Source organism: Lissotriton vulgaris, chromosome 4_1 (assembly GCF_964263255.1).
Source record: "Lissotriton vulgaris chromosome 4_1, aLisVul1.2, whole genome shotgun sequence".
In the NCBI taxonomy this organism is placed as follows: Eukaryota; Metazoa; Chordata; class Amphibia; order Caudata; family Salamandridae; genus Lissotriton; species Lissotriton vulgaris.
The window spans coordinates 117,663,300-117,688,993 of record NC_141691.1 but is presented as its reverse complement, the minus strand read 5'-3'; the positions used below and the strand labels follow the sequence as shown (position 1 = coordinate 117,688,993).

The 25,694-nt window shown below is 48.3% G+C and overlaps 1 protein-coding gene across 2 annotated transcripts in view; it reads right to left on the bottom strand.

Moving 5' to 3' along the window:
• LOC147718446 (rho GTPase-activating protein 20-like) overlaps positions 1–20,884 on the bottom strand; it is a 489,762-nt gene extending 468,878 nt beyond the window's left edge. Inside the window, exons 1-3 of one of the 2 annotated variants that reach the window (XM_086918366.1) lie at positions 20,677–20,793; positions 20,442–20,515; positions 19,836–20,363 (exon numbers count right to left, since the gene is read on the bottom strand). In XM_086918366.1, coding sequence (XP_086774492.1) covers positions 19,836–19,895 — 60 coding nt within the window. In that variant the 5' untranslated portion in view covers positions 19,896–20,363; positions 20,442–20,515; positions 20,677–20,793. Of the gene's footprint in view, positions 1–19,835; positions 20,635–20,676 lie in introns of both variants that reach the window. The other variant, XM_086918365.1, reaches the window with a different exon arrangement.
• Positions 20,885–25,694: the final 4,810 nt, after the last annotated feature.

Genomic DNA, 25,694 nt, shown 5'->3' with positions numbered 1-25,694 from the left:
TTGCACATGGACGTTGCATTGCGTAGATGAGTGATAGGATGTTCACTGATCTTGAAAATGGAATCTAAAACCTTGACTTTAGAGCCATTTTATTAGTCCTGGGTGAAGTTCGCGGACTTCTGCTATACAGAACTCGCAAAGTGACCGAAAAACTCTGACGTACTATGCGGAGTTCAGCAAGTGGCACAGTGTGTTATATTGCGTCATTCGTGCTTATTTTTAGTGCCTTATGTTTGTCTCACGCTCTAAAATCAGCGCAAATGGGACCCCATGCAGAGCAAGAGGGCGCTGCTTCTTTCTGCCACTCCAGTAGATGTTTTACTGGAGCGGCAGCTTCCTCAACACGAATGAAAAGTTTCTCAACGTGAGCGGTAGCAACCGAATGCGACCGCCTACCTTGAGAAATCTCGTAGGGAGATGGTCTGGAGTAAGATTTTCCTCGCGAACGCGAACAAGGAAAATACTTCCCTCCACCGAGTTTTTTGGAACTCCGCATGCTATGAGGCATGCGGAGTGGGAATACGGTGCAAATTCCACGAGCCGACAGGAATTTCATGCCCAAGCCTACATTTTGAAAGTCTCAGAAAATCATTTAGATTCCTCACTACCAAGTGGGCCTGTGATACATGCTCTACTGCTACCAGGCAATACCTCTCCAGACAACAGCCCTTTTTAGGTTTCGCTGGAGAAAGGAGCCGTTAGGCTCCTCCTCCAGAGAAATCTATTGAGTACAGTAAGCACTATGGAACACGCCCCCCCGTCCCATTGGCTAGCTCCATAAATGGAGCCTAGCCATTGGACGAGGGGCCTGTCCATCAATGCCGGACCAGACACGGGGGCGTTCCTGAGATTCTTTGGCTTTTGCCGACGTCACGCGACGCCGGGAACGCCCCCGAGTCTCCTCCGGCCGGGCCGTGCTTGCTGCTGTCCTGCCTTGTGTCCCTCCTCCCGCCGTCCCCACGTTTCCCGCCTCCCTCCCGCCGTCCGTTCCTCTCGTGTCCTTTCCCGCCCCCCTCCCGCCCCCTGTGTCCTCTCCTGCCCCCTCCCGCCGTCCGTTCCTCTCCCGCCCCCCCCCCGGAAGTCTGCGCTGCTCCCGGCCGGGTGACAGCAGACTGGGAGCCCAGAGAGGAACTCCCGCAGCACCCGGGTGAAGCGAGGCGGGACTGGCCTGCAGCGCTGCCACCCCGGCCGCCTCACTTGGAAGGAGGAAGAAGCGGGCGAGGGTGGGGGGCTAACCGGACAGGAGCGGAGGGCCGGCTGAAAGTTAGCACTGGAGGAGCCTGGGAGAGGAGGAAGGAGCTGGCGCTTGAGGAACATGCTGCGGCCGCCGGGGAGCCAGGAAGCCGGCCGGGGCTCCATCCTCCTGCTGCTGGTGCTGGGCGTGCTGCCGCTGCACTGCCTGCTGGCTGACACCCCAGGTGAGTCCGTCCAGGGTCTGGTGGAGGTGGGGGTGCAGTACGGGCAGTGTCGTTGGAGCAAAGTGCTCACTTGGAAGGAGGAAGAAGCGGGCGACGGTGGGGGCTAACCGGACAGGAGCGGAGGGCCGGCTGAAAGTTAGCACTGGAGGAGCCTGGGAGAGGAGGAAGGAGCCGGCGCTTGAGGAACATGCTGCGGCCGCCGGGGAGCCAGGAAGCCGGCCGGGGCTGCACCCGGGTGAAGCGAGGCGGGACTGGCCTGCAGCGCTGCCACCCCGGCCGCCTCACTTGGAAGGAGGAAGAAGCGGGCGAGGGTGGGGGGCTAACCGGACAGGAGCGGAGGGCCGTCTGAAAGTTAGCACTGGAGGAGCCTGGGAGAGGAGGAAGGAGCCGGCGCTTGAGGAACATGCTGCGGCCGCCGGGGAGCCAGGAAGCCGGCCGGGGCTCCATCCTCCTGCTGCTGGTGCTGGGCGTGCTGCCGCTGCACTGCCTGCTGGCTGACACCCCAGGTGAGTCCGTCCAGGGTCTGGTGGAGGTGGGGGTGCAGTACGGGCAGTGTCGTTGGAGCAAAGTGCGATAGAGCGCGAAGTGCTGCAAAGTGCTCACCGGGCATACAGCGCTAAGGGGCACCAGAGAAGGCGAGTGCTCGCTGTGCACTTGTCGAGGCTGTAGGATTGGGGGGCTAGTGCTGTAATGGGGCAGCGGCAAAGCACTGGGGGCAGATACAGTGTTAAAGGTGTACATGCGTTCTTGTAAGTGCAGTGCAGTAAGTGCCGGGTGCAAAGGGGTAGCGTGAATGCACAGTGTGTACAGTGTGTGTCTGCCCCATGGGGGTGCAAACAACGGCGGGTGTGATGCCCGGACCTGTTCTGTTTAATATCTCGGGGCAGGTGATATGTGTGAGGAGGCAGCGTGGGTTGTGGTCTAGTGAGAGCGGCACTTCAGCCCTGCACAGGCGGTGTATTGTTATGCTTTCGAAGTCAGCAGGGGCGTGCAGGAGACCGGGAGTTGCTGTGGGACAATGGCAGAGCAGAGCTGTGGGTGGGCACTAAGGAATCCATGTATCTTTGATGCAACAGAAAAATGCACCAAATCCATTCTCTGAAATTGTTATTTTAACGTAGAAGACTGCTTTTGTCGAGTTCGTTCTGTGATTCATGTGTTTGCTTTACTTGTTTCCACTAGAATGCTTCTTCAATGCGTTTATTTTTTTGCATCTCTGGGTAAAGTGGAAAGCCCGTCATTTAGCTAGTCACATGCGTATAACACTCCGTGCTGCAAGTGACGGGTTACACACCAGTTTCTCGCCTCCATCCCTCTCCCTCCCCCAGTGTGCGTGGACGTCAGCTGCGAAACTTTGTTGTATGTGCAAGGTCGTAATTAACAGGGCGAGTACTACAGTTTCCCCTGTCACTCCAGATGTGCTACTTGGGCGAAAGAATGACAGTTCATCTGAGTAATGTTTCCAGGGGAATTTGCACCCCCAAGGTTTATGTGGCCCACGAGCTTTCGTTTCGGAGATGTATATCAGATACGATCTAAACACCAGAAAATGATGTAATTCATTTAAAAAGTTGTTATTAATCAGCTACTAATTTAATGGAATGTCTAGTCACAAAAATGAAGCACCTGTACCCGGAATGGGTGCACATAGGCTCAGAAGCCGCCGCTCACAGAGCCTGACAGACACACAGAACCTTGCATGGCAGCAGGCATCAGTTGAGGGTCTTTGACAGACCATTCAAGAAGCACTGCTCGCCCCGGAAATACACGATGCAGACATGCTTTTTGCTACCTAATGGTCAATCAATAGGTAAAGAAGCCAAAGCACTTTTTTATTAATTCATATGCTGGCCACGTGACTCATTCCTCAATTCCCCTTTTTGTGAAATGATCTTGTCTCCTTATTTTACTGGATGTAAACGGGAGTACTACGATAATGTGCAGACGCAGACTGTTTTTTTTTTTTAGAGCGGAGTATTTGCAGAATGTGAAAAGTACCATGCATACGTGAACCCACTATTGTTGCAAAGTCCCATCTCCATGTTTGGTTTTGCCAGGTGCTTATCTGAAGCCAGCTTGTATGATTCAGGGTTGTGTTTTTTATTTTTTATTTAAATCACCAGTTAATGGAGCAAACTGCCCCCTTGTGCCAATGTGTGTTCATTAGTTACATGAATTGTGTTCACGCGAACAGTGTTCCCAGCCCGTGGTTCATCCCCGGGCCCTTGAACGTGTTACTGTGTATTGTAACACAAGTGACACTTCCGGGCGGAAGCGTTCTTACAGTGTGGCGCTAAAATAGCACGTATGGACCTCATGCCAGGCGGCAGACACCCAGAGGGGCGAGAACACAGTTAAACTGTGTTATACTTTAAACAGTATCCATTTTGTCACTTGGAGTTCTGTCTACGAGCCCTTTTTTTGTATCACAGTATTTCTGGCAGGTGGGTTGTTTTTTTACCCTAACGAAAGAGCTGCGTTTGACCATGTTTGTGTAACGCCTGGGCTAACATTTGTTTTTCTTTTGGCTCGGCCTTTTTAGGTTTCGCTGGGGGACGGAGCCGTTAGGCTCCGCCTCCAGAGAAATCTATTGAGTGCTGTGTCGCTCGGGTGTTCACGCCGCCCTGGGCCCTGCATGCTCACGGAGGACGCTGCTGGTGCCGTCGTTCCCTGGTGTGCATGGGGAGGCGGCACCCGCTGCAGACACTGCGCCTTGTTAAAATTTCTTTAGTTTGAGTCGTGGCGAGGCATGCTCCTTGCTTCAATTTGTTTGGGTTACGTGAAGAACATTCGTCTATGGTGGATCATCATTCTATTTAAAAAACGTGGTTTACCCGTTTTGCTGCAAGCTATCTGTACAGAGAGAGTAGAAATCAGTCAGCAGCAATGTCTTATCTGAACGGTTTAGGTTCCACCTGATATTTTTTGACATTCCATCCCCTTACATTTAAAATAAAGAACACCGTGCTCCTTTTGAAAGAAGCAACATGGATTCGAAGCCTTATTGTAATGCACCTACTGCAGGAGTGGATTTGATTTAAAGGAGTGGGCGCTATTTGTGGGAAAACAAATCTGAAAACTACACATGTGTACCCGAGGGGCGGTCACCCAAAAGTGGTGTCCATTGAGATATTTCGTTTTTCAAGTTTACGTTCCCACTTTCTCCCTTGCAGGTCCTTTGTTTTGGGCCTCCATTAAAGAAAGCTCACTGTCTGCAAAATCATTTTACATACATATTTGGACCTGTTTCACTGCATGCCCTAAGCAGATGTAAGTACATGCTCATGAGCTGCTAACACCTACCTGTATAGTGATTATTGATGTATCTGCTCTGGCTCTTACAATGTGATCTCCTTTTTGATAGCATTTCCCATTCGCCTGTCACACTCCAGCCCTGTTTTCGGTCCGTTTACTGTAATTTCCATAATGTGTAAAACGTTAACAAGCAGAGGAAACGCTCTGTGTGTGTGGCTCTGTGCATGTGTGTGGGGGGCTCTGTTGGTGTGTGTGGGTCTGTGTGTGTGTGTGGGTCTGTGAGTTTTTGTGTGCCATTTGCCAGAGATTAAACTATTGACATTGTAAATGACAATGCCATTTATTTATCTGTTTTCAAAACCAACACATAAATACAAATTTTGTCATTTACAATGCCAATAGCTCAAACTTTTCAAAAGGCGAAACCATTGCATTGTAAATGCTTGTTAATGCTGGTTTGTGGCTTTACTTTTCCTATTAAAAGAATGGGCTCCACTGTTGGTAGGATGTCAAGGAGAGGTAGCCAAGGGTAGAAGCACCTACCCTTAGCTTTCAGGTTGGCGCCGCTGCCTCTGCCCTTGATATCCCCGGCCTCAGGGGTCATAAAGGCAGCAGCAGAGACAGAAAGTAAGCAGGGCTCAAGGAGAGCCTAGTTGACTTTCTGTAGGTTCCACACCTTGCCCATTCTCTGGCCCCTCAGCAGCAAACAGGCAGCAGTTCATTGGAGGAGAGTGGGGCCAGAGGTCAGTCTTCTGAAGTCATCCAAGGGCAGGAAGCCAGCTGACCCGCAGAATAATGCATTTGGGAAGAACTTGACATTCATGTGTTATTCAGGACTTTGAGTGGCACGTGTGGCAAGGCATGGTACAAAAAAGAAGAGGAGCTCATAGGCCATTAGGGTGGCACAGAGATACGATGCCTTCAGACTAGAGGTCCTGCTGCCACACCTGTGTTTATTACAGAACAAAAAGCTGCAGCTATCAGCTCCTCTGTTCAGCTGAGCGCACTATGCATTTTGGCCTTTAGAACCCCATACTCATATTGTAAAAAGAGAAAAGTACAGTCCTGTTGGCTTAGAAATCAGTAGTTGCTGATGGTGCAAGACATGCCAGGGCTGGTGGGCACTCAGTGACTCTGGTGCTACTGCTCGCAAAAAGAATGGGTCCTTTACATGCTGGTTGATAACCTCACTCCGCATCATTCTGGACACTGTTGTCAGTCTCGTGTGACCACCACATGCATTCTGGGTGTTGTAGACTCGGTTTGTTTCCATTAAACTACTCAGACTGCCATTGTTGATAGCAATGCTTCGCAGGTTGAAAGTTGGTGGCACGGAGTGATGTGGGCACCTCACCTGTATGGTCCTTAATCGGAATTAAAACAACATCAAGGGCTAGATGTAGGTAAATATCATTTACTGATTCTAAAATACCGAATTTTACCGATTCGGTATTTTAGAATCGGTAAATGCTATGTAGCAAAAAAATCGGTAAAAATTACCGAATCGTTAAGATTTGGTATTTACCGAATCGGTATTTACCGATTCAGTAATTGCCATTCATTCAGCCCATAGGAATGAATGGCAATTACCGAATCGGTAAATACCGATTCTGTAAAAGGGGGAAAACAGTGAAGGGTGGCAGGGTGTCACTTTGACACCCTGTTGCACCCCTCAATTGTGTATGTATGCACATGTTGCAGACATACATGCCCTATGGGCATGTATGTCTGCAACATGGCACTGAAGCAATTTGCTTAAAATAGCTGTTTGGGGTGTTTTCGTTATTTACCACCAACTTGTAGTTGGTGGTAAATAACGAATCCTAACATGGGATAAGCACTCATTTAAGTGCTCCCTACATTAGGAATTCGGTAATTTACCAAATCGGTAAATTACCGAATCAGTAATTTACAGATTCAGCAAATTACAGATTCGGTAAATTACCGAATCCTTAATTTCGGCCCCCTACATCAGAAAAGCCTATTACCGGTCGGTAACTGCCGAAATTCGTTAATTTCGGTCGTTACCGACCGGTAATAGTCTTCCTACATCTGGCCCCAAATGTTTTATATGGTATTAGTTATAATAATTCGAAATATTTACATTTTTGGAAATAAATTGATTATTAATGCTCAATCCTTAGTATATACCTATTTAGATATATCTAATTATGCTTTTAATGTTAGCTTAGTAGCTCTGTAATCTATTTATTATAAGTCTATGCCACTGTCCTTTTTAATTTTTCATTGCAATGATATCATTTAGATTTTTAGGTACTTTATATTATAATCTTGTTTCTCTTATTTATAAATATGAATGGTTATCTGTTTTTCAATATTGTATTTTTAAGTATTGGCAGTACCTTTTCGGTGCTCTTTGAAGTATGTCTTTTATTATCAAAATCTCTATTAAAACTTTTTGAACTTGAAAACGACAACAAATATGTCTAAACTCCACTGTGATTTACACACCTGAAATATCTCCAACAATAATCTTGGTTTGTTTGCAATATTTAGATAACACAAATCACTAGTGTACTAATGTGGGGTCCTTCTAAGGTTACCAGGTGGCTGCATGCCACCAGGGCAGTCATGCTGGCGCAGGGCATTTCTTTTGCAAATTATGTTTTTCATGTGTGTTCATTCATGTGGATCAAGTGAAGTGAATTAGGACTGCAACTCCCAGGTCACATCGGGTTGTTTAACTGGAGCAGTGTTGTGGGTGACATGGGGTCATCTGCTAACATTTAAAGATTTAAAAGGTGCATCTCCAGGATGGGGTTAATTTGCGGTTCTGCACCCTTACATACAATTTTTGGGGAGCAGAGCTCGATGCTCGTGGGATTGGACAATTCTGACATGTCTATATTGTTGTTGTTTATTTATGTATATATGTGTGTTTGTATGTGTGTGTGTGTGTGTGTGTGCGTGTGTGTGTGCGTGTGTGTGTTAGGTTTGAACAAAACGGGTCAGTTGTCTGTAATTTCTTAGCAGACTGTCTCAGGGAAGAAGTGATTATTACTATATGTGAAGAAAGATGAAATTACTTTATAGGGCAAATGATGAGGCTGTCATTTCTCTTGATCTGATGTAGTTTATACAAAATATCAAATATAATTTTTCAAATAACAAACTCCAGAGTGATTGGCCAGCGATGTACTTCTGATCTTGCAAAAATTCCTTGTGAATTTTGAGGCTATTTTAGACCATGGTGTGTGCGCTGTGAAGCCATTTGGAGAAAATAGTGTTTGTATCAACATGGTGGGAGCACTTTTAACACAAATGTGATGCTTGAACGCCTGCTCAGAACTTCCTTGTTTCACAGAAATGAACAATTAAAGTGAGAATTTGTTTCAATGAAACATAAAGTGAATTTTTCTGACATAAGGATTTTTTTCCAAGGCCTGACTTTTTTTCCTAATTTTTCTAGCCTGGCTCCACCATGCACAGCATGGTGCATCCATCTGGCTTGTGTATGTAATATTCTAAGGCCCACCTTAGGTAGGGCAGGGTTTGCAGTCTTCATTAGCCGGTGACCCTTTGGTAAACAAATATGCCAAGATCGAAGGTATCCATTCTCACTGCAGCCTTACTTAGATTTATTAAATCAACTAAAAACATTCTTGCAAAAGTTACATTTGATGGCCAAGATTTTTTTTTTTTAAAGACAGGCTATGCAGATAATGCTACTTGTCACAGATTATTGCATAAGTAATTTCAGAAGTAAAGATTTAGTATTTTTTCAAAAAGCATTCATTTAAGATTTTGCAGACTGCATGATGCATTGCAGTTTATTATATTGACCGGCCAGACTTTGAAGGAAGGTGTACTACTTTGCTCCTACATTTTTTTTAAATGAGCCTTTATTAGTTTTGAGAGAAGATTGGTGTACAACAAATTGAGCATTTCCAGTGCACTGCTAACATTGTACAGATTCATCAGGCCGTATTACCAGACACATAGTTAGTTAGGTTAAGTGGTGTCAATGACTGAATAGATTTCAACCAAGTCGTGTGTTAATCAGATGTTTGCACTCCTCCCTTTTGTTTAAACTGTTCATTGCTGACTTTCCAGTTGCTTTGCTGCTGTAAGGTGGGAGTTCACACCCCTACAGTTTTCTATGCTGGAGTTCACATCCCTACAGTTTTCTATGCTGTTGACATTATTCATGGATATTTCTGGAATTAAATATTCATCAACTTGGAAAAGGCTATGGCAATATTCTTTGCTCGTGTATATACTTTTTTTAAGGAGTGCTGAGGTTGTTGTGTTGCTTTTTTTATTTTTGGAAGTGTTTTGGAGACATTTTGGGGTCGGTGAGGTTTGTGCACCCCCAGTTTGTGTCAGCTGCGTTTACCTCACCCCGTTTCAGTCTTTGTACTGCGGGAACAGCCGTTGTTCAAGTACAAGGGAGGCGCACAGGGACAGGAATGCATAGACTGCATAACCTACATACATGACAGCAACACATATTCATATGCATTTCATTCGTAGATAAGAAAACAAACAAACTGCAAGATAACAAAAAGTCATAATGGTTAGCTAATTACCGGACCGCAAAGCTCTTCGGCGCCTTGTGAGCGGTGATAGGCGCTATATAAATACACCATACCCTTTCAAGCTTGCCAGCGGCCCTCTACATTAGAACTGTGGGATTGTAGAGGCCAGCACGTAAAGTGCCGTTAAAGTGCTGTCTATGAAGCCACATTAGCTGCACGTGGCAGACATGACATAGGCCGCTCGTCAGCCGCCCATGTTCCTCAAATAATTATTTAATTACTCGCGTTTTTTGGGCGCAGCTGGCTTCTTGGCGCTCTGTATAAGAGACTACGTCAGTCGTCGCTAGCGCTCATCTCTTTGTTTTCTGGCACTTCTAGCTGGCACTTCCATGTCTGCATTTGTAATGGAAAAAGCAAATCTACAAGTGCCAGAAATGAGAAAAAAACACAAACAAACAAACACGGAAGACTGGTTGAACTCCCCGAAGCTGAGATGTGACTGGAAAGCGTCAGTTGTGTTTGGGCTGCACACAGCGTGTGACCCCAAGATCATCATTTTCCAGGCTCAGTAATTAGCTTCAAATTACACAACCTGCATCAGGACAAGGTCGCTAAAATTGGTACTTAGAAACGGCCGCGGGGTGTGCTGCTGACGTGTGTAAATTACCGACTCGTTGCCACAACCGCCGTGTCACAAGGAACTATTCATCGAGGCTCCCTGCCTTCCAGGGAAGGAAAGCTCCTGGAAAAACACAGAGAGGAGAGCGCCAGCCCTCAGCTGCTTCTTGTAAGAATGCAAAGTTTTGGAGACTAGCTCCGGCGAAGAAGGGAACACAGTCACTAGTAATTCAGGCGTCACCCCTCTCTTGACATCATGTGTGACCAGGCCCGGACTGGCCGTTGCGGGCACCGGGCAATCCCCCAGTGCGCCGCAAGGGTGTGGGACGGTTTTGGGCCCTGGGTGCCGTTTTTGTTACAGGGCATAGCTGCAACATCGGCCCTGTAACAAAATCGGCCGAAAACCTGCCCCGCCAAAGAGCTCGGTCGCACCCCCAGGGGGCCGGCCGAGCACTTTGCCAGGGCCGGTTTTTGTTCTCAGTCCGGCCCTGTATGTGACCCTGAGCAGATATCTGCGGCTGCCCGCGGCCCCCCTGGGGGCCACCCTAAAATTGCAGCCCTTTAGTGCCATTTGGGCACAAACACCACTCCTCCTAGTGGTTGGACTCAGGGAAGGAGTTCTCTCGCCTTGGTGCGCTAGGGCGTCACTTTCGGCGCATCGAGGTAGCGGAGGGTACTTATGCCTACCCCGGCCTTCCTGGCGTCCTCTGTTGCGCCAGCCACACCGTCTCCCACCCTACCGAAAACCCGAAGTTCAGGCTGGCGGGCAGGGCACATAGAAATGTTTTCTTTTGTTATTGCAGGCGGAGTTACAGGGCGATCTGGTAGCAGATGGGTACAGAAGGGAACCTCTGCACGAGCACAATAGGGACGCAAGAGCCAAATCCCAAGAGCCTCAGGGCAGGTTCCTGGAAAACCGCGCCAGTGCCTTGTTAGTTCTTCGGGCGGTTGGGGGCCTGACCAACCAGGGGCTTGCCTTGCTACGCTCCGCCCCGAATTGGACGTGAGTAGTAAGGGACCAATGTGTCACGTGATCCGGTAAGAGGATCACCCCAAAGGTGTAGCACTGATTGGGTTACTCACAGTGCTGGCTCATCAGGCGGGCACTGCCTGCCCTTGGATCGCCCGTAAGATAACCCACCATATTACATACGTTTGTATGGAATAAACCTGCAGCAATCTTTTCCCATAACAAAAGTTGTGTTGGGTATTTATTCATTCATGCATGCTCAGACTGTGGGTGGGGATGATGCCAATAATGGCACTATGTTCCCAGTGGCGTAACGAACCTTGAGGGGGCCCTCCTGCAGGGTACGTGAGGGGGCCCCCTCCGGACTCAGTCTAGAGCTCCCCAGCAGGAGTGCGGTGCTGACGGGGCCCCCTGGAGGGTGAGGGCCCCCCGCACCGCGGGGTATGCAGGGGTCCGTGTTACACCCCTGTATGTTACCAAGCACATGGTATGGTGGAGGAAATTCCTCTTGTGGTTTTCGTGCGAATTTAGGGCTTTATTTAGAGTTTGGGAGAGCGGAACATCACCCAAAAAGTGGAGAATGGTCTGTCCTCCAGGTTTAGCGTGTCATTGGCTTCAGTACAGTCTTAGGCACAGATTTACTAACATTTTGTGTCATGGATGTGCAACTTTTTGGTGCAGCCCCAACACCAAACAATATTTGCGATTTAAAAAGCCACACATATAAAAATTGTGTGGATTTGCATGGGATTTCCCCCAAAAAGTAACGTAAGGCAGCTCTGCCTTGTGTTACTTTTGCATCAGGAAGGAGTTTAATGCGTGGTGCATGGCCGTTATTATTATCATTTTTAAGAAGTGTTTATGTTTTAAAAAATTATATGGTGAATGTTGGTACTAGATTAAGGATTCAAATGTGGATAGGGTTTTGAATTATTGTCACAGTTGGCATTTCATGCAGCCTAATTTAGTAAATGTTACTGCATAATTCCAGTGTCCACGTATTCAGTTATCAGGAATTTTCATTTCACCCACTCTTTCCTAAACTAACCATCAACCTAACCCTCTCCATAGCTCAAACACTGACTATATTCCATTTTCAAACCCATAAAAACACACCTGACTATAACCCTTAAAATAAACCTATAATCTTAACTTTCCCAACCCTCGCCCTAAAGCTAATATTTACTTATGCAACATAAAGTGACACATTGAGAGGCAGCATTATTTTGCTATCTGTTCACACCGTGCTGCAGGTGGTACATTATCTGGCAACTACACTAGGTTATTATTATTGCTTTTATCTATGCATATTGTATTTCTGTAGCATGCACCCATCCAGTAGCCAGTGGACGTTGCACAGGGTCTAAGCCAAGCATAAAGTCAACGAGCAATAGGAGAACTGTCTGGTTTGTGGAGTGTTAGACCTGTCAGCTCTAGGGTGGTCTTCGCCTAAACCCTTTTCCTTCACTCCTCCTATTTTGGCTAATTTCCTTTTTTCTGGCCTTAGGCCGCAATGCACTTTACCAGTGCCAACTAGTGCCGAAATGCTTGTGCTTTCTAACTGACATATTTAATTTACTTATTAGCCCCCAGTAAAGTTGTACCACAAGTGACAAGGGCCTGAAAATTAAATGCTGCTAGTAGGCCTGCAGCACTGATTGTGCCATACTACTTAAGTAGCTCTTCAAACATGCCTCAGGCCTTCCCTTGCAGTCTGTTTGTGCAGTTTTAAACAGCCATTCGACCTGGCAAAATAAGGTTTTTGCCAGGCCCAAACCTGCCTTTTAAATACATATAGTCACCCCTTAGGTGGGCCCTTAACAGACCAGAGGGCAGGGTGCAGTGCATTTAAAAGGTTGGACATGTACTTTTATTTTTTAAATGACCTGCTAGTGAAAACTCTTAAATTCATGTTTCACTATTGCAAGGCCTTCCTCTTCCATAGGAAAACATTGGAATTATCTTAATACTTTTATTAAGCTGTAACTTCCAAATGGGAACAGGTGACCACTTCATGTTTGGTGTCTTTGGAATTGTAATGAAAAAATACCCTTTTATGGCGAAGTCGGAGGATTTTACATTACAATTTTGAAAATGCCACTTTTAGAAAGTTGGCATTTTCCTGCCTTAGGTACTAGGTACCTGTAGACAGCACCTGGATACTGGGTGTAGCTGACAGTTGCGCTTTGTGTATTCCTCCTAGACAGCCACACACAATAGAGAGCTTAGGTGTGCCTTGATGGGGCATCACTGGCAGGATGGGAGGGTGGATCTGGGCACACCCCTACTTACAGTTGAATAGTGTGTGTCTTACCTTCACACAAAGGGTTGCATAGCCCATCTAGTTAGTCTGGAGCCAAGGCAGGGAAGACAGGAAGCCTGTGGACTTCAAAGGGAAACCTCTAGAAGCTTCTCCCACTTCAAAGGAAGGAGTTTATGTGTGACCTCCCACATAAACTCTTCAGTACACTTATGGACCTGTGGCCTCTACCAGGAAGAAAGAATCCTGTCCTGATGTGCTGACCCGCTGCTCTGCTTCCCTCTTGCCTGGGTGAGAAAGAATGGACCGGCATCTTTTGAACCCAGGACCCCTGAGTGACTCCAAGAGCTAGATGGCTGGGCTCACAACTGGAGCCTCAGGGACAGAAGGCCCCAACAACCTTGAACCTAGCACCTGTACTCGACCATCTGTGAGCCCTACCCCGTCAAGTAGTGCCACCCTAGTCCCGGATACTTGGAAGTGGGCCCGTTGCGAGTGCCTGGCGCATCCCTGACGCTGACTTCACATCGCAAACCCTCGTTGACGTGATCCTCGACGATAATGCAGGACCTCACATCACAGCTCCGCAACTCTTCAGAACTGATGCATCGCCTCAAATGAGCGACACATCATACGCAAGACCTCCCAACACTCCACAATCAAGATTTAAGGTACTTTTGTTCAGTGGGTCTAACTGGGTTCCTGTAGCTGGCGCACGCTCCATTGAACTTTGTCCTGGTCCAGCATGACCACATAAACACAGTTGGCGCTTTGTGCTTTTTGGTGCTATTTTCACTGAAATCTTTAAAATTGTATATCTGCAGTTCTGATGATTGGATTTTTGTCATTTCAGTCTTGTTTTATTTATTAAAGAATATTCTTTTCTTCTAAATCTGGTCTAGGATCCTTTTGTTGTGTGTTTTCACTGGGTTAGTGTTTGAGGTGTTACACAAATACTGTACACATTGCCTCTAAGTTAAGCCTGACTGCTCTGTGCCAATCTACCAGGGGGATGAGCATAGGCTACTTTGGGGTTTGGCTGTGACTTCACCTTGACAAGGATTGTGGTTTCTGCTTGAGTAGTGTTTTACCCCCGCCAACCAGCAACCCAATTTCTTACAAGACTGTTAATGAATTGTGATGTAGTGTTCTTTAAAGAGGTGTGTCTTCGGCTCCTTCCTAAATTGGAGCAGTGTTGGAGCGGGCTTGATGGAAAAGGGGATATTGTTCCAGACCCGGGGTGGATAGATGGCAAAGGCCTGCTGCCGTGTTTTTTCTTTCCTGCATTTCTCGGACTGCAGTCTGATGGTGTCCTGGCAGTGGGTGTCCCGAGAAACATCAGAGCTTGCCTGTAAGATAAGCAGGGTTGCAGGCACGATAGTACAGTAAATGATGCAGCTGGCTTTGAGGATGGTGCAGGGCGTCGTCAAGGGGAGACAATGGAGTACCATCGGGAAACAGCCTTTACAACGCAACTTTTACAACGCACTACCATTACAACGAAACTTTTACAACGCAACATCCATTACATCGCATGCCATTACAATGCAACCATTACAACGCATGACACTACAACGCATACCACTACAGCGTATGTCATTACAACACAGTCATTACAACGCATACCATTACAACGCATACCATCACAACGCATAGTACCCTTACACTATCCAACACTTACCCTACTGTTGCACCACCTGGAGTTAGAATAGTAATTTTTACCCCTACGCTATCCAACACTTACCCTACTGTTGCACCCCCTGGAGTTAGAATAGTAATTTTTACCCCTACACTATCCAACACTTACCCTATTGTTGCACCCCCCTGGAGTTAGAATAGTATTTTTTACCCCTACACTATCCAATACTTACCATACATGCAATGTAATGGTATGCGTTGTAATGGTATGCATTGTAAAGGTAGTATGCGTTGTAATGGAATGCGTTGTAAAGGTAGTTTAAAAAAAATTGTTGTAATGGCATGCGTTGTAATGGAATGCGTTGTAATGGATGTTGCGTTGTAAAGGTATGCGTTGTAAAAGTATGCGTTGTAACGTCATACACCCGTACCATCAGGATGTGAGTGATGGATCAACTTTCGTCAGGCCCTGGATGAGACGTTTTGCAGCATGTAGGATGCTTTTAAAGGATGGCAGTGTGGAGTCGAGGTCCCCACAGAGCAGCCTGTTACCACCATCCAGATGCACATGTGCAATGGCTTGAACAGCAGTTCTGAAGCCGCTTTCTGGAAGAAACAGTTTTACTTTTTCAGACGAGAGGGCGGGTACTAGGATGTCTTTGTTTTTTTGGCAGTGTGTTCCTTCAGGGCAAGGTTAGTGTTCAGCGTCAATCAAAGTGACTTGACATTCAGTGAAAGTTGGGGTTCATACCATCACATTACATGTGTATTTGTAAAGCACACGTTCACCCAGAAGGGTCTCTTGGCGCTGAATAACAGATGTTTATTGTTACCCAACTCAATGGTACTCATTTTATCAACCTCAGGTGGATGAAAGGCTGAGCGGACCCACCGGGATTTGAACCTGTGACCATGAGGTCAAACACAAGCCCCTGAAGTGGATGCATTAGTCCACTGAGCTACCAGACCCAGCTGGTTTGAAGCCATCAAGGTTCATGTCCTTGAGCCAACCATATGAGAAAACATCACTGACGCAGAATGGTATAATTCTGATAGGTCCCATTATATTTTAGTATGTAATGTAAATCATAATGTTCTTTTTAGTTGTTTCGTTAAAGCCTGTCTTTTTTCTTGGTATTTGTTTAACCCCTTCACTGCGGCGGCTATTCCGCCGCAGTGCTAAGGGGGCGGGGCGGCCGCACGGCGGGCGCATGCTGGTGACGGAACCGCTCCGTCACCAGCCGCGGTTGAGCTGTGCTCATGACGGAGCGGGTCTGTCATGGTCCCGCCCGCTCAATAGAACGCGCCGCGCAGGCGCGAAATCAGCGCCGCGCAGGTGCGGCGCCCGGGCCATGAAGGAACCGCTCCGTCATGAGCACAGCGCCACTGCGGCTAATGACGGAGCGGTTCCGTCATCAGCAAGGATAGGGTTAAAGCGAGTCTTTGATTTCATAGATCTCTTTACACCAGCAGTAGTGTAATGCTTCTTAGACCCTGGCTGTGCTGGGGGGGCTCAGTGCTGAGATCCCTTGTACCTCCCCTGTGCTCGGATGTCACAAATAGTATTTTAAGAACCTGCCAAACTCATGTGTAGGGGAGACACCGGGGGTTCAAGTGCCAGGCAGGTGAAGCCCCCTGCAGAGCTGGAACCAGCGCTCCTGGTTTATCTCACCTCTGGGTGTCTGTGATTGCTGGGCTACCAATGGGCCAAAGGTTTTAGCATACCCCAGATGAAAATGCCCCCACTGGGCACCAGAGAAGCAGTTGGCTCAGATTGGGTTTCAGGCTGTTTACAGCTCCTGACTTTGAGGCCCACAAAAGCCAAGCCTGGTGCCGCCTGCCCCCCTTCACGAGCAGTGTTTGGGGGTCACCCATACCTGCGTGGGGACTTCTGAATGGACGTGCCTTCTCCCTACAGTGGCACACACTGCTAACCATGAGAAATACCACAAAGGAAATACCAACAGCAAAGGGCAAGGCAACTAAACTACAGCTGAGGAGGCACACCCAGGTCATAGCCTGGCCTGACCTTTCAACCCGCCCTGACCTTTCATTCCAGACTGCCTCCAAGTGGCCACTGGACTATTCAAGCGCCAGGCAAGTACACATAGCATGGCACAGAACGTGGCACTACGTAGTAATACCACTACTGCTACTACTGTTGCTACTATTACTGAATTACTGATGCTGCAGCTGCTACTACTGCTAATGGTGCTACTACTAATAATAACACTGTTAATCCTACAGCTGCTGCTACTACTACGTATGCTACTAATCCTAATACTCCTGCTACTACTAATATGCTACTACTACTACTGGTACTACTACAGCTACTGTTGCTGCTGCTATTAGTACTGTGGCCACTGCAACTATTACTAGTAATAGTAATAATACTAGTAATAATAAAACTAGTGATAAACTACTAATGCTCCTGCATCGATTACTACTACTCTACTACAACTACTGTGACAGCTTTTACTGCTACTAATACTGCTACTACTGCTGCTACTACTACTATTACTACTGCTATGAATGCTTAAGCTGCTACTACTAGTACTGCTACTGCTGCTACTACTACTACTACTGCCACTGCTACTACTGCTACTGCTGCTGCGTGTACTGATGCTACCACTGCTCCTCCTACTACTGCTGCTACTACCACTTCTAATATTGCTACTAATAATAATAATACTTGTACTATTACTACTTATACTACTCATCTTACTACTACTAATACTAATAATGCACAACTACTGCAGCTGTTGCTACTATACCTACTAATAATAATGTTACTATTACTACTGCTATTACTGCTGCTTCTACTACTACTGCTACTACAGCTACTGTGACTGCTACTACTACTAATACTGCTCCTACTGCTGCCACTGCTCCTACTGCTACTACTGCTACGAGTACTACTACAACTGCTGCTGCTACTACTAAAATAATAATAACAGTGCCACTACTGCTGATACTACTTTTACTACTACTTCTAATATTTATAATAATAATAAATGGCAAAATATAAACTAAAAAAAATCCCTGCAATGCATATAACATCATACCATAACATAGCCCAGTATGCATATCATAAGGCACTGTGTATAACATAGCATCATCTAACGCAATTGAAAGATTTACGCAGCCCTGGAATGCCCCATGTGTCATTGCTCAGCCTCTGACACTGCCTCGCAAATACTAGGAGAGCATAGCACATGACTGCACAATATAGCATACGTAGCCCTTATAACATAGCACCGGGGAGCGACTGCATACTGCATGCTTTAGAAGGTAGAGAGGACAGCACCGACGATGAAGGCAATGCATAGTGCAGCACGGTATAGTATACACCACTTCACCACATGGCATAGCCCTGCATTGCATATAACAGGATGCCATATCATAATATACTGTACTGCATAGCATAGCAACACCTAAAGTATTTTACACCAAGGCATGGCAAAGTAGAGCAGATTATAGCATAAGATAGAGCACTACATAACACAACATAGCATAACAAAACACACCACAAAACAGTGTACGTCACAGTATATGAGACAGTAACATATAGCCCTGTATAGCATAACATAGCATAACTCTAAAGAATTCAACGCTGCGCAATGTATCATAACATATAGCTTGAGGAGCATAGTACTAGACAGCATAATACGACAGACTGCGCTGCATAGCAGAGTATTGAACAACAAGTCATTCCATACCAAAGTTCTGCATACCATAGCACGTTTCTGGAAAGCACAGTGTACAGCATTGCATAATATAATATATCTTAGCATATGAGTACACCCTACTGCCCTACAGAGCACAGCATCGTATACCATAGGCTAACTTGGCATAGTACTGCACAGCAGACGCGCAGCACTGTATAGCATAGCCTAATACAGCATATTACTTCATAGCAGTAGCACTGCACAGCACTGTATATCAAAGCATACCACCGCATAGTACTGCATAGCAGAAGCACATCGATGTATATCATAGCCTAATACAGCGTAGTACAAACAACACTGGATAGCACAGCCTAATACAGCATATTACTTCATAGCAGTAGCACAGCACTGTATATCAAAGCATACCACCGCATAGTACTGCATAGTAGAAGTACAACAGTGTATACCATAGCCTAATACAGCATAGTACAAACAATACTGGATAGCATAGCCATAGAAGTAGCACAGCACAGCACTGTATATCATAGCATAACACGGCATAGTACTGCATAGCAGAAGGACGATACTATATATCATAGCCTAAAACAGCAAAGTACTGCATATCAGTAGTACCGCACAGCACTGTATAGCATAGCTTAACACAGCATAGTACAACATAGCACCGTCCAGCACTGATTGTCCTACCTTAATATAAAACAGCAGAGCGCTGCATACCATAGCCTGCCTCGGCGCATAACTGTATAACAGTAGTACACACAGCACAGTAAAGCATAGCCTAAAACAGCATAATACTTCATTGCAGCAGCACAGCACTGTATAGCATAGCGTGATACAGCATAAAACGTCATAGCAGTAGCACAGCACTGTATATCATAGCATAACACAGCATACTACTACATAGCAGCAGTGCAGCACAGCACTGTATAGCAGAGCCGAACACAGCATAGTACTGCATAGCGCCGCCCAGCACTGATTGTCCTACCTTAACATAAAACAGCAGAGCGCTGCATACCATAGCCTGCCTCGGCACATAACTGTATAACAGTAGTACAAACAGCACAGTAAAGCATAGCCTAATACAGCAGAATACTTCATAGCAGTAGCACAGCACAGCGCAGTATATCTTAGCATAACACAGCATAGTACCAGACACAGCAGTAGCACGGCACAGCACTGTATAGCATAGCGTGATACAGCATAAAACGTCATAGCAGTAGCACAGCACTGTATATCATAGCATAACACAGCATACCACTACATAGCAGCAGTGCAGCACAGCGCTGTATAGCAGAGCCGAACTCAGCATAGTACTGCATAGCGCCGTCCAGCACTGTATGTCATAGCACAGTACGGTACAGAGGAGCACTGCATAGCCAACCTGCCGGGGTATGACGTCACCCAGCCTGCACGGCATAGAATGCATGCCTCACTCCGTAGACACTGAACAGCACAGCGTGAACGCGGCACACAGACCCCCCTCAGACTTGCCTTGCCCCCGTCCCGGGTGTCGGCTCCCACGTCTGCGCTAGCCTCTTCCTGGGGTGTCATGGTGGGCCCCCCGCTGTCCTTCGAGGCTCATCGTCTCCCCCTCAGGTGCGGTTCCGCGGCGCCCGCACTCGCCTCCAGTCTTTCATACTCAGCTCAGTGTGAGGGCGGCACTCTCTCCTGGCGCACCCTCAAACTGAGTGAGTGAGTGAGTGTGGATGCAGTGAGTGTCTGTGGCCGACGCTGTCAGAAGATGCAGGGAGGGCCAGCGGTCTTCTCTGGTCACTTCAGGCACTCAGTGAGTGAAGCCGCAGTGAGTGAAGCACACAGGGGACTACAGGAAGGAAGTCCAGCCCCCTTCTCTGGTGAGCCTCAGAGTCAGTGAGTGAGGCAGCAGGGGGTGCGCCTGGCCGGCGCTGACAGGGATGGACTGAGAGACGGCACTCTGCTCTGGTGACCCGCACTCAGTGAGTGAGGCTGGTCAGTATTATCCGTGATCCGCGAAGTCCAGCCCCGCCTCTGGTGACACCACTGACTCAGTGTGTGAGCCTGGGCAGGCCGGCGCTGACGGGATGGAGTGAGAGGCAACCCTCTCCTCTGGTGACCCACTGATTCAGTGAGTGAGGTTACAGTGCGTGAAGCTGCCCGACTCTCACAGGGGACGGGTGTAATGAAGTCCAGCCCTCTCCTCTGATGACCCCTCAGACTCAGTGAGTGAGCCTGGGCACTCCGGCGCTGACGGGATGGAGTGCGAAACGCAGCAGCCCTCTCCTCTGTTGACCCACTGACTCAGTGTGTGAGCCTGGGCAGGCCGGCGCTGAAGGGATGGAGTGAAAGACAGCACTCTCTCCTCTGGTGACCCACTGACTCCGTGTGTGAGCCTGGGCAGGCCGGAGCTGACGGGATGGAGCGAGACGCCGCAGCCCTCTCCTCTGGTGACCCGTCGGACCGAGTGACTGAGGCAGCAGGGGCCGGTCGGCCGGCTGGAGTGAGGAAGGGCTGCCAGGAGCCCCTTCCCGCTCACACGCAGGGAGTCCACGCAGCCGCTCCTCTCCGGCACTTACTAAATATGGACATGAGCTCCAGCGAGGCCGGGCCCTCTCGCAGCCGTCTCCCACCGCTCTCACACGCACGCACTCTCGGGCTGCGCGGCCTCTGCCCTGGATTCCTGGCTCAAACTCTCTCATCCATCTGCCTGGCACTGTCTCCTGAGGGGCTCTCTCACAATCACACACCTGCCCTTCACTGACTTCGCGAACTCTCTCACACGCACACATCTGCCTGCCACTGTCTCTTTACCAACACTCTGACACCCGCACATCTATGCCTGTCCCTGTCACCTAACCAGCTCTTTCACAACTGCCCATCACTGTGGGGCATATTACCAAGCAATAGCGATAATTATCGCTATTGCTAGAGACAAAAATTTATCGCCGACCTGCGGCGATTTTTACCGCAAATAAACCTTGGTATTACCAAGGTTTATCGCAAATGCGATAAAAATCGGCCGCAATGCATGAATATCGCTGAAAAGTCAGCAATATTCATGCACTACTGAGCTAATGCTCTTAGCCATGTTATCCACCTCCCATTGGATAACATGGCTAAGAACTGCTCAGGGCAGGTGTTAGCTTTTGGAGATATTCGCGCTTAGCGCAAATATCTCCAAAAGTTGGTAATAGGAGATAGCGATGTTAGCGACTGTTTCCAGTCGCTAACATCTTGGCACGCCCACTTTGCATGTCATTAGTGATAAATATCACTGACATGCAAAGCGGGGCCCAAGATGATCGCTATCTCCTACTAGCTGTTGCTAACTGGTGTTAGCGACAGCTAGGTAATAGGGATATAATTTTATCTCCGCTTTCTTGGCTTTTAAAGCCAAAAAAGCGGAGATAAACCCCCTTGATATATGTGTCTTTACTAACCCTCTCACAGGCACACACCTACCTGCATCTGTCTCTTCAGGAACCCTCTAACACTTCTGCCTGCTGCTGTCTCTTTACCAACTGTCTCACACACATCTATGTGCCTGTCACTGTCTCCTTACAAGCTCCCTCACAATCACAGATGCCCGTCACTGTCTCTTTACTAACTCTCTCACACGCACACATCATCCTTACACTGTCTCTTTAACAACACTTGAACACACACACATCCATCTGCTTGTGACTGTCTCCTTACCAGCTCTCTCAAAATCACACACCTGCGAGTCACTGACCCTTCACTAACTCTTTACGGCACACATCTATCTGCCTGTCACTGTCTCCTTACAAGCACTCTCACATGCACGCATCTATCTGGCTGTCACTCAGGGGCCTATCAGGAGCGGCCTTAGGCATGTGCAAGCTGTGCACCTGCACAGGGCCCCCAAACCCCAGGGGCCGCCACGCCAATATATATCCTTAATATAATAATCCTCTGAGGATGGATACATATTTGTGTGGCGGCCCCTGGCAGGGATTTGACGGCCTCTGGCTCTGTTCCACTTCCAAACTCCCTGACCCCCCCCCTCTTCACTGGCCTCCGCGCTCCGCCCCACCCGGACCCCCTCTTCCGGGGCCCCCTACCTACGCTTCCTGCCCAGGGCCGCCATGAGCCTAGCGTCGCCCCTGGGCCTATTTACGAGCCGGTTTGCGTCGCGTTTGCACCGCGCAACATGGTACATGTGCGACAGAACTTTAAATGCGGTTCATGGAGCCGCGCAGCGCCGCTTTGAGTGGCTCTGTAAATCTGGAGTAAAGCAATGCAGCTCAAATCGCTGCGTTGCCTCACTCCGCGCAAGGGATGCGTTCCAGGCGTTGCGCGGGTGTTTCCAAGCAACTCCCATGGATTTTGAGGCATTCCCAGATTTTCCAGGGGGTTGATTTACTAAACTTTTGCGCCGGGTTTTCCTCATAAAAGAGACTCAAAACAGCTCAAAATGTTTTTGCTACTATTTATTTCCAGAGCAAAACGGTGGAAATTGACTTAAAGTAACGTAATGTAGCACAAAACACTGCTTTATGTTACATAGCGTCAAGGGGGCGTTACTTGGGCGTTCTGATGCAACCATCCATCTTTTTTGATGCAAAACCCTTTCTGCTAATAATATGAGACATGGTCTTGTGTAAAAAACAATGCCTTTTAAAACAGGCGTTAAAGGAGTAATGTTTTCATTTCTCCTTTCTTTTCTGACTTTACGTGGGTGCTGCACTGTGCCACACACATACTAAGTAGGATATGTTTTAAAAGTTGTGTAGGCATAGTATTTTGTACTGGAAGGGAATCCTTTGAGTATAAAACCTATGCTAGACTCTCACGCACACCCTTGCAAACTGTGTGCGTGGGGCACTGCAGCAAAATTTTGCACTGGCGCTGGGAAAGGGGAGGGTAGAGCCATATCTCCATAGATATGGCGCTCCCCTGCTCCCTTCCTGTCACTCTAGGCAGCGCAACATTTTTGGCTGCTGACTGCGTTGAGTGACACTTTAGTAAATCTGCCTCCAAAACTGTCAAACTTGGGGGAGGAGCTTCGCGGGCAAGCAAGATGGCTGCGTAAGCTCGGAGCTCCGCAGACCCTCCGATCCTCCGCACATATCCTGGACGAAATCCTGATCCACGGTGGTGGATTCTAATTGGCGAGTGGTCATAGACACGGGATCCGCTTTCCGTTTCCGAATCCGACATTTCTTGGCGAAGTTATGTCGTGTTAAACTTTGTGCTAGAGATGCATCATTGTCCCGGAGATGGCCGACGATCGAAACGACACAGAGCATGATCAATATGCTGAGTGAACGCCTCCTAATCCTGCTGGCGGAGTGAACGTAGCCGCGGAGTTGCCGCCGTTGCCTTGACAGTTCGGGAGGCTACGCTCCGTGCCCGTTTGAGTGCTCACAGCGACGCCGCACTACTACCCTTTGTTCTGCCCAGACCCAACATGACTGGCAGGGGTGATCCCGACAGGACGGCGAACCGGGCCAGCAGGAAGACGGTCCAGCCCCAGACCAACAAGATCGACCGGTACGCCCAGCAAAGGACCTCGCCCACTGTTGTTGCTCAATCTAAGGACTCCTTACGGGCGGGCTCGCCCGAGGGGTCAGAGGAGAGCCCACTCTCCATGACATCATGGGGGCTATCGCTGGCATCAGGACTGAGATGAACAAACAACACGAGGTCCTGGCACATAAGGTGGACACCCTGGCGATCGATCTAAATTTGATCAGAGCCGACCTGGGCAAAACGAACGATCGAGTGAAATCTCTCGATATCAAAACTTCCAGCCTCACGACCGATGTCTCGGACCTGCAAGCGGAGGTCCGTACCTTGCGGTCGGTCAACGACCTGTTCTCGAGGCGGCTGGAAGATTTCGAGGGACGTGCCAGGCGGCAGAATGTGCGCATTATTGGGGTGCGGAGGAAGCGGCCACTGACCTCTTTGTCGAGGACTTGGTTAAGACTCATCTGGCTCCAGCAGGCCTCAGTCACTTCTTCTCGGTTGAGCGGGCCCACAGAATACCGGGCGGCCCTCCGAAGACGGGCGTCGCACCGAGACCCATCATTGCCCGTTTATTCAACTTCAGAGATCGAGATGCGATCCTCCAGGCTTCGAGGTGGCATAGGCCTCTCAAGTTCCAAAACGCAGATGTGAACTTTTACCCGGACTTCACCAGGGCTGTTCAGAGACAGCGCCAAAGTTTTGCGGGAGTAAAGCGGCGCCTCAGGGACTTGGGGCTGAAATACTCTATGCTGTTCCCCGCTAAACTCCGCATTGAACGCGATGGCCGCGCCCTGTTTTTTGATATGCCTGAGTCTGCGAGTGACTGGCTGGACACTTTGCCGCACCGGCGTGAGGAGCAGGAGGAACATTCTGAAGGTGCCTCTGGTGGCCCCGATCCTCAAGAATAGTACTTCTCGCACAACCTATTGTCGGTTGGTGTGGCCGTTGACTATGACCGACAATGCCAAGCTGTTGCACTTTACAGGGTATATCCTATTCTCTCATGGAGGGTGGCAGGGGGGGACAGTGGGAGTTCTTTACTCCTCTAGGGTCTTTTTGTAGCTTAGTTTATGGGGCGACAGGCACACTGCTGGTTGGGGGGGCTTTTTAGTCTACTGCAGGGGTGCAGGGTGGGGGGCGGTATGGGGGTTGGTTTTGTGTGTTGTCTTTGTTTCTCTCTTCTTTCTCCTAGGCAATGGGTCGTATGCTCTGCTTTGTTTCATGCATCGGTGAGGCCTCTGGGGGCTGGCGAAGGCTTGGGATACGACGATGGAGGGTAGGAAATTGAAAGTTCTTAGTTGGAATGTCAATGGCTTGGGTGATCGTATTAAGAGAGGGGTGGTATTGCAACTGTTTAAAAGACATACGCCTGATGTTGTTCTTTTGCAGGAGACACACTTGGTGGGGAATACATGTCGAGCGCTCAACAGGAAGGGTTTCAAGATGGTGGCTCATTCGGGGTTCTCTTCGGGGTCCCGGGGGGCGGGTGTTATGGTGCGCATGTCTCTCCCTTTCGAGATAGACTCCACTATTGTGGACGAGAGGGGGCGGTATGCGGCCGTCGCAGGGCGGTGGGAAGGGCGTGTCTTGACTCTGGTTTCGGTTTATGTTCCCCCGGGGTTGCAAAACAACACTTTTCAGGACCTTGGAAGCGCCATTTTGAATCTGCCGGCAAGGTTGCTTATTGTGGGGGGTGACTTTAATTCGGTTTGCTCCGGGTCCATGGACAGACATCCGCCTAGAGACCTTCGTAGCTCGCAATTGTGGCTGCCCACTTTCCTTGATACTATGGGGTTGGTTGACTGCTGGAGACTCTTGCATCCCACCCAAAGCCAATACTCTTTCCATTCTGGCGCACATGGTAGCCTCTCGAGGATTGACTAT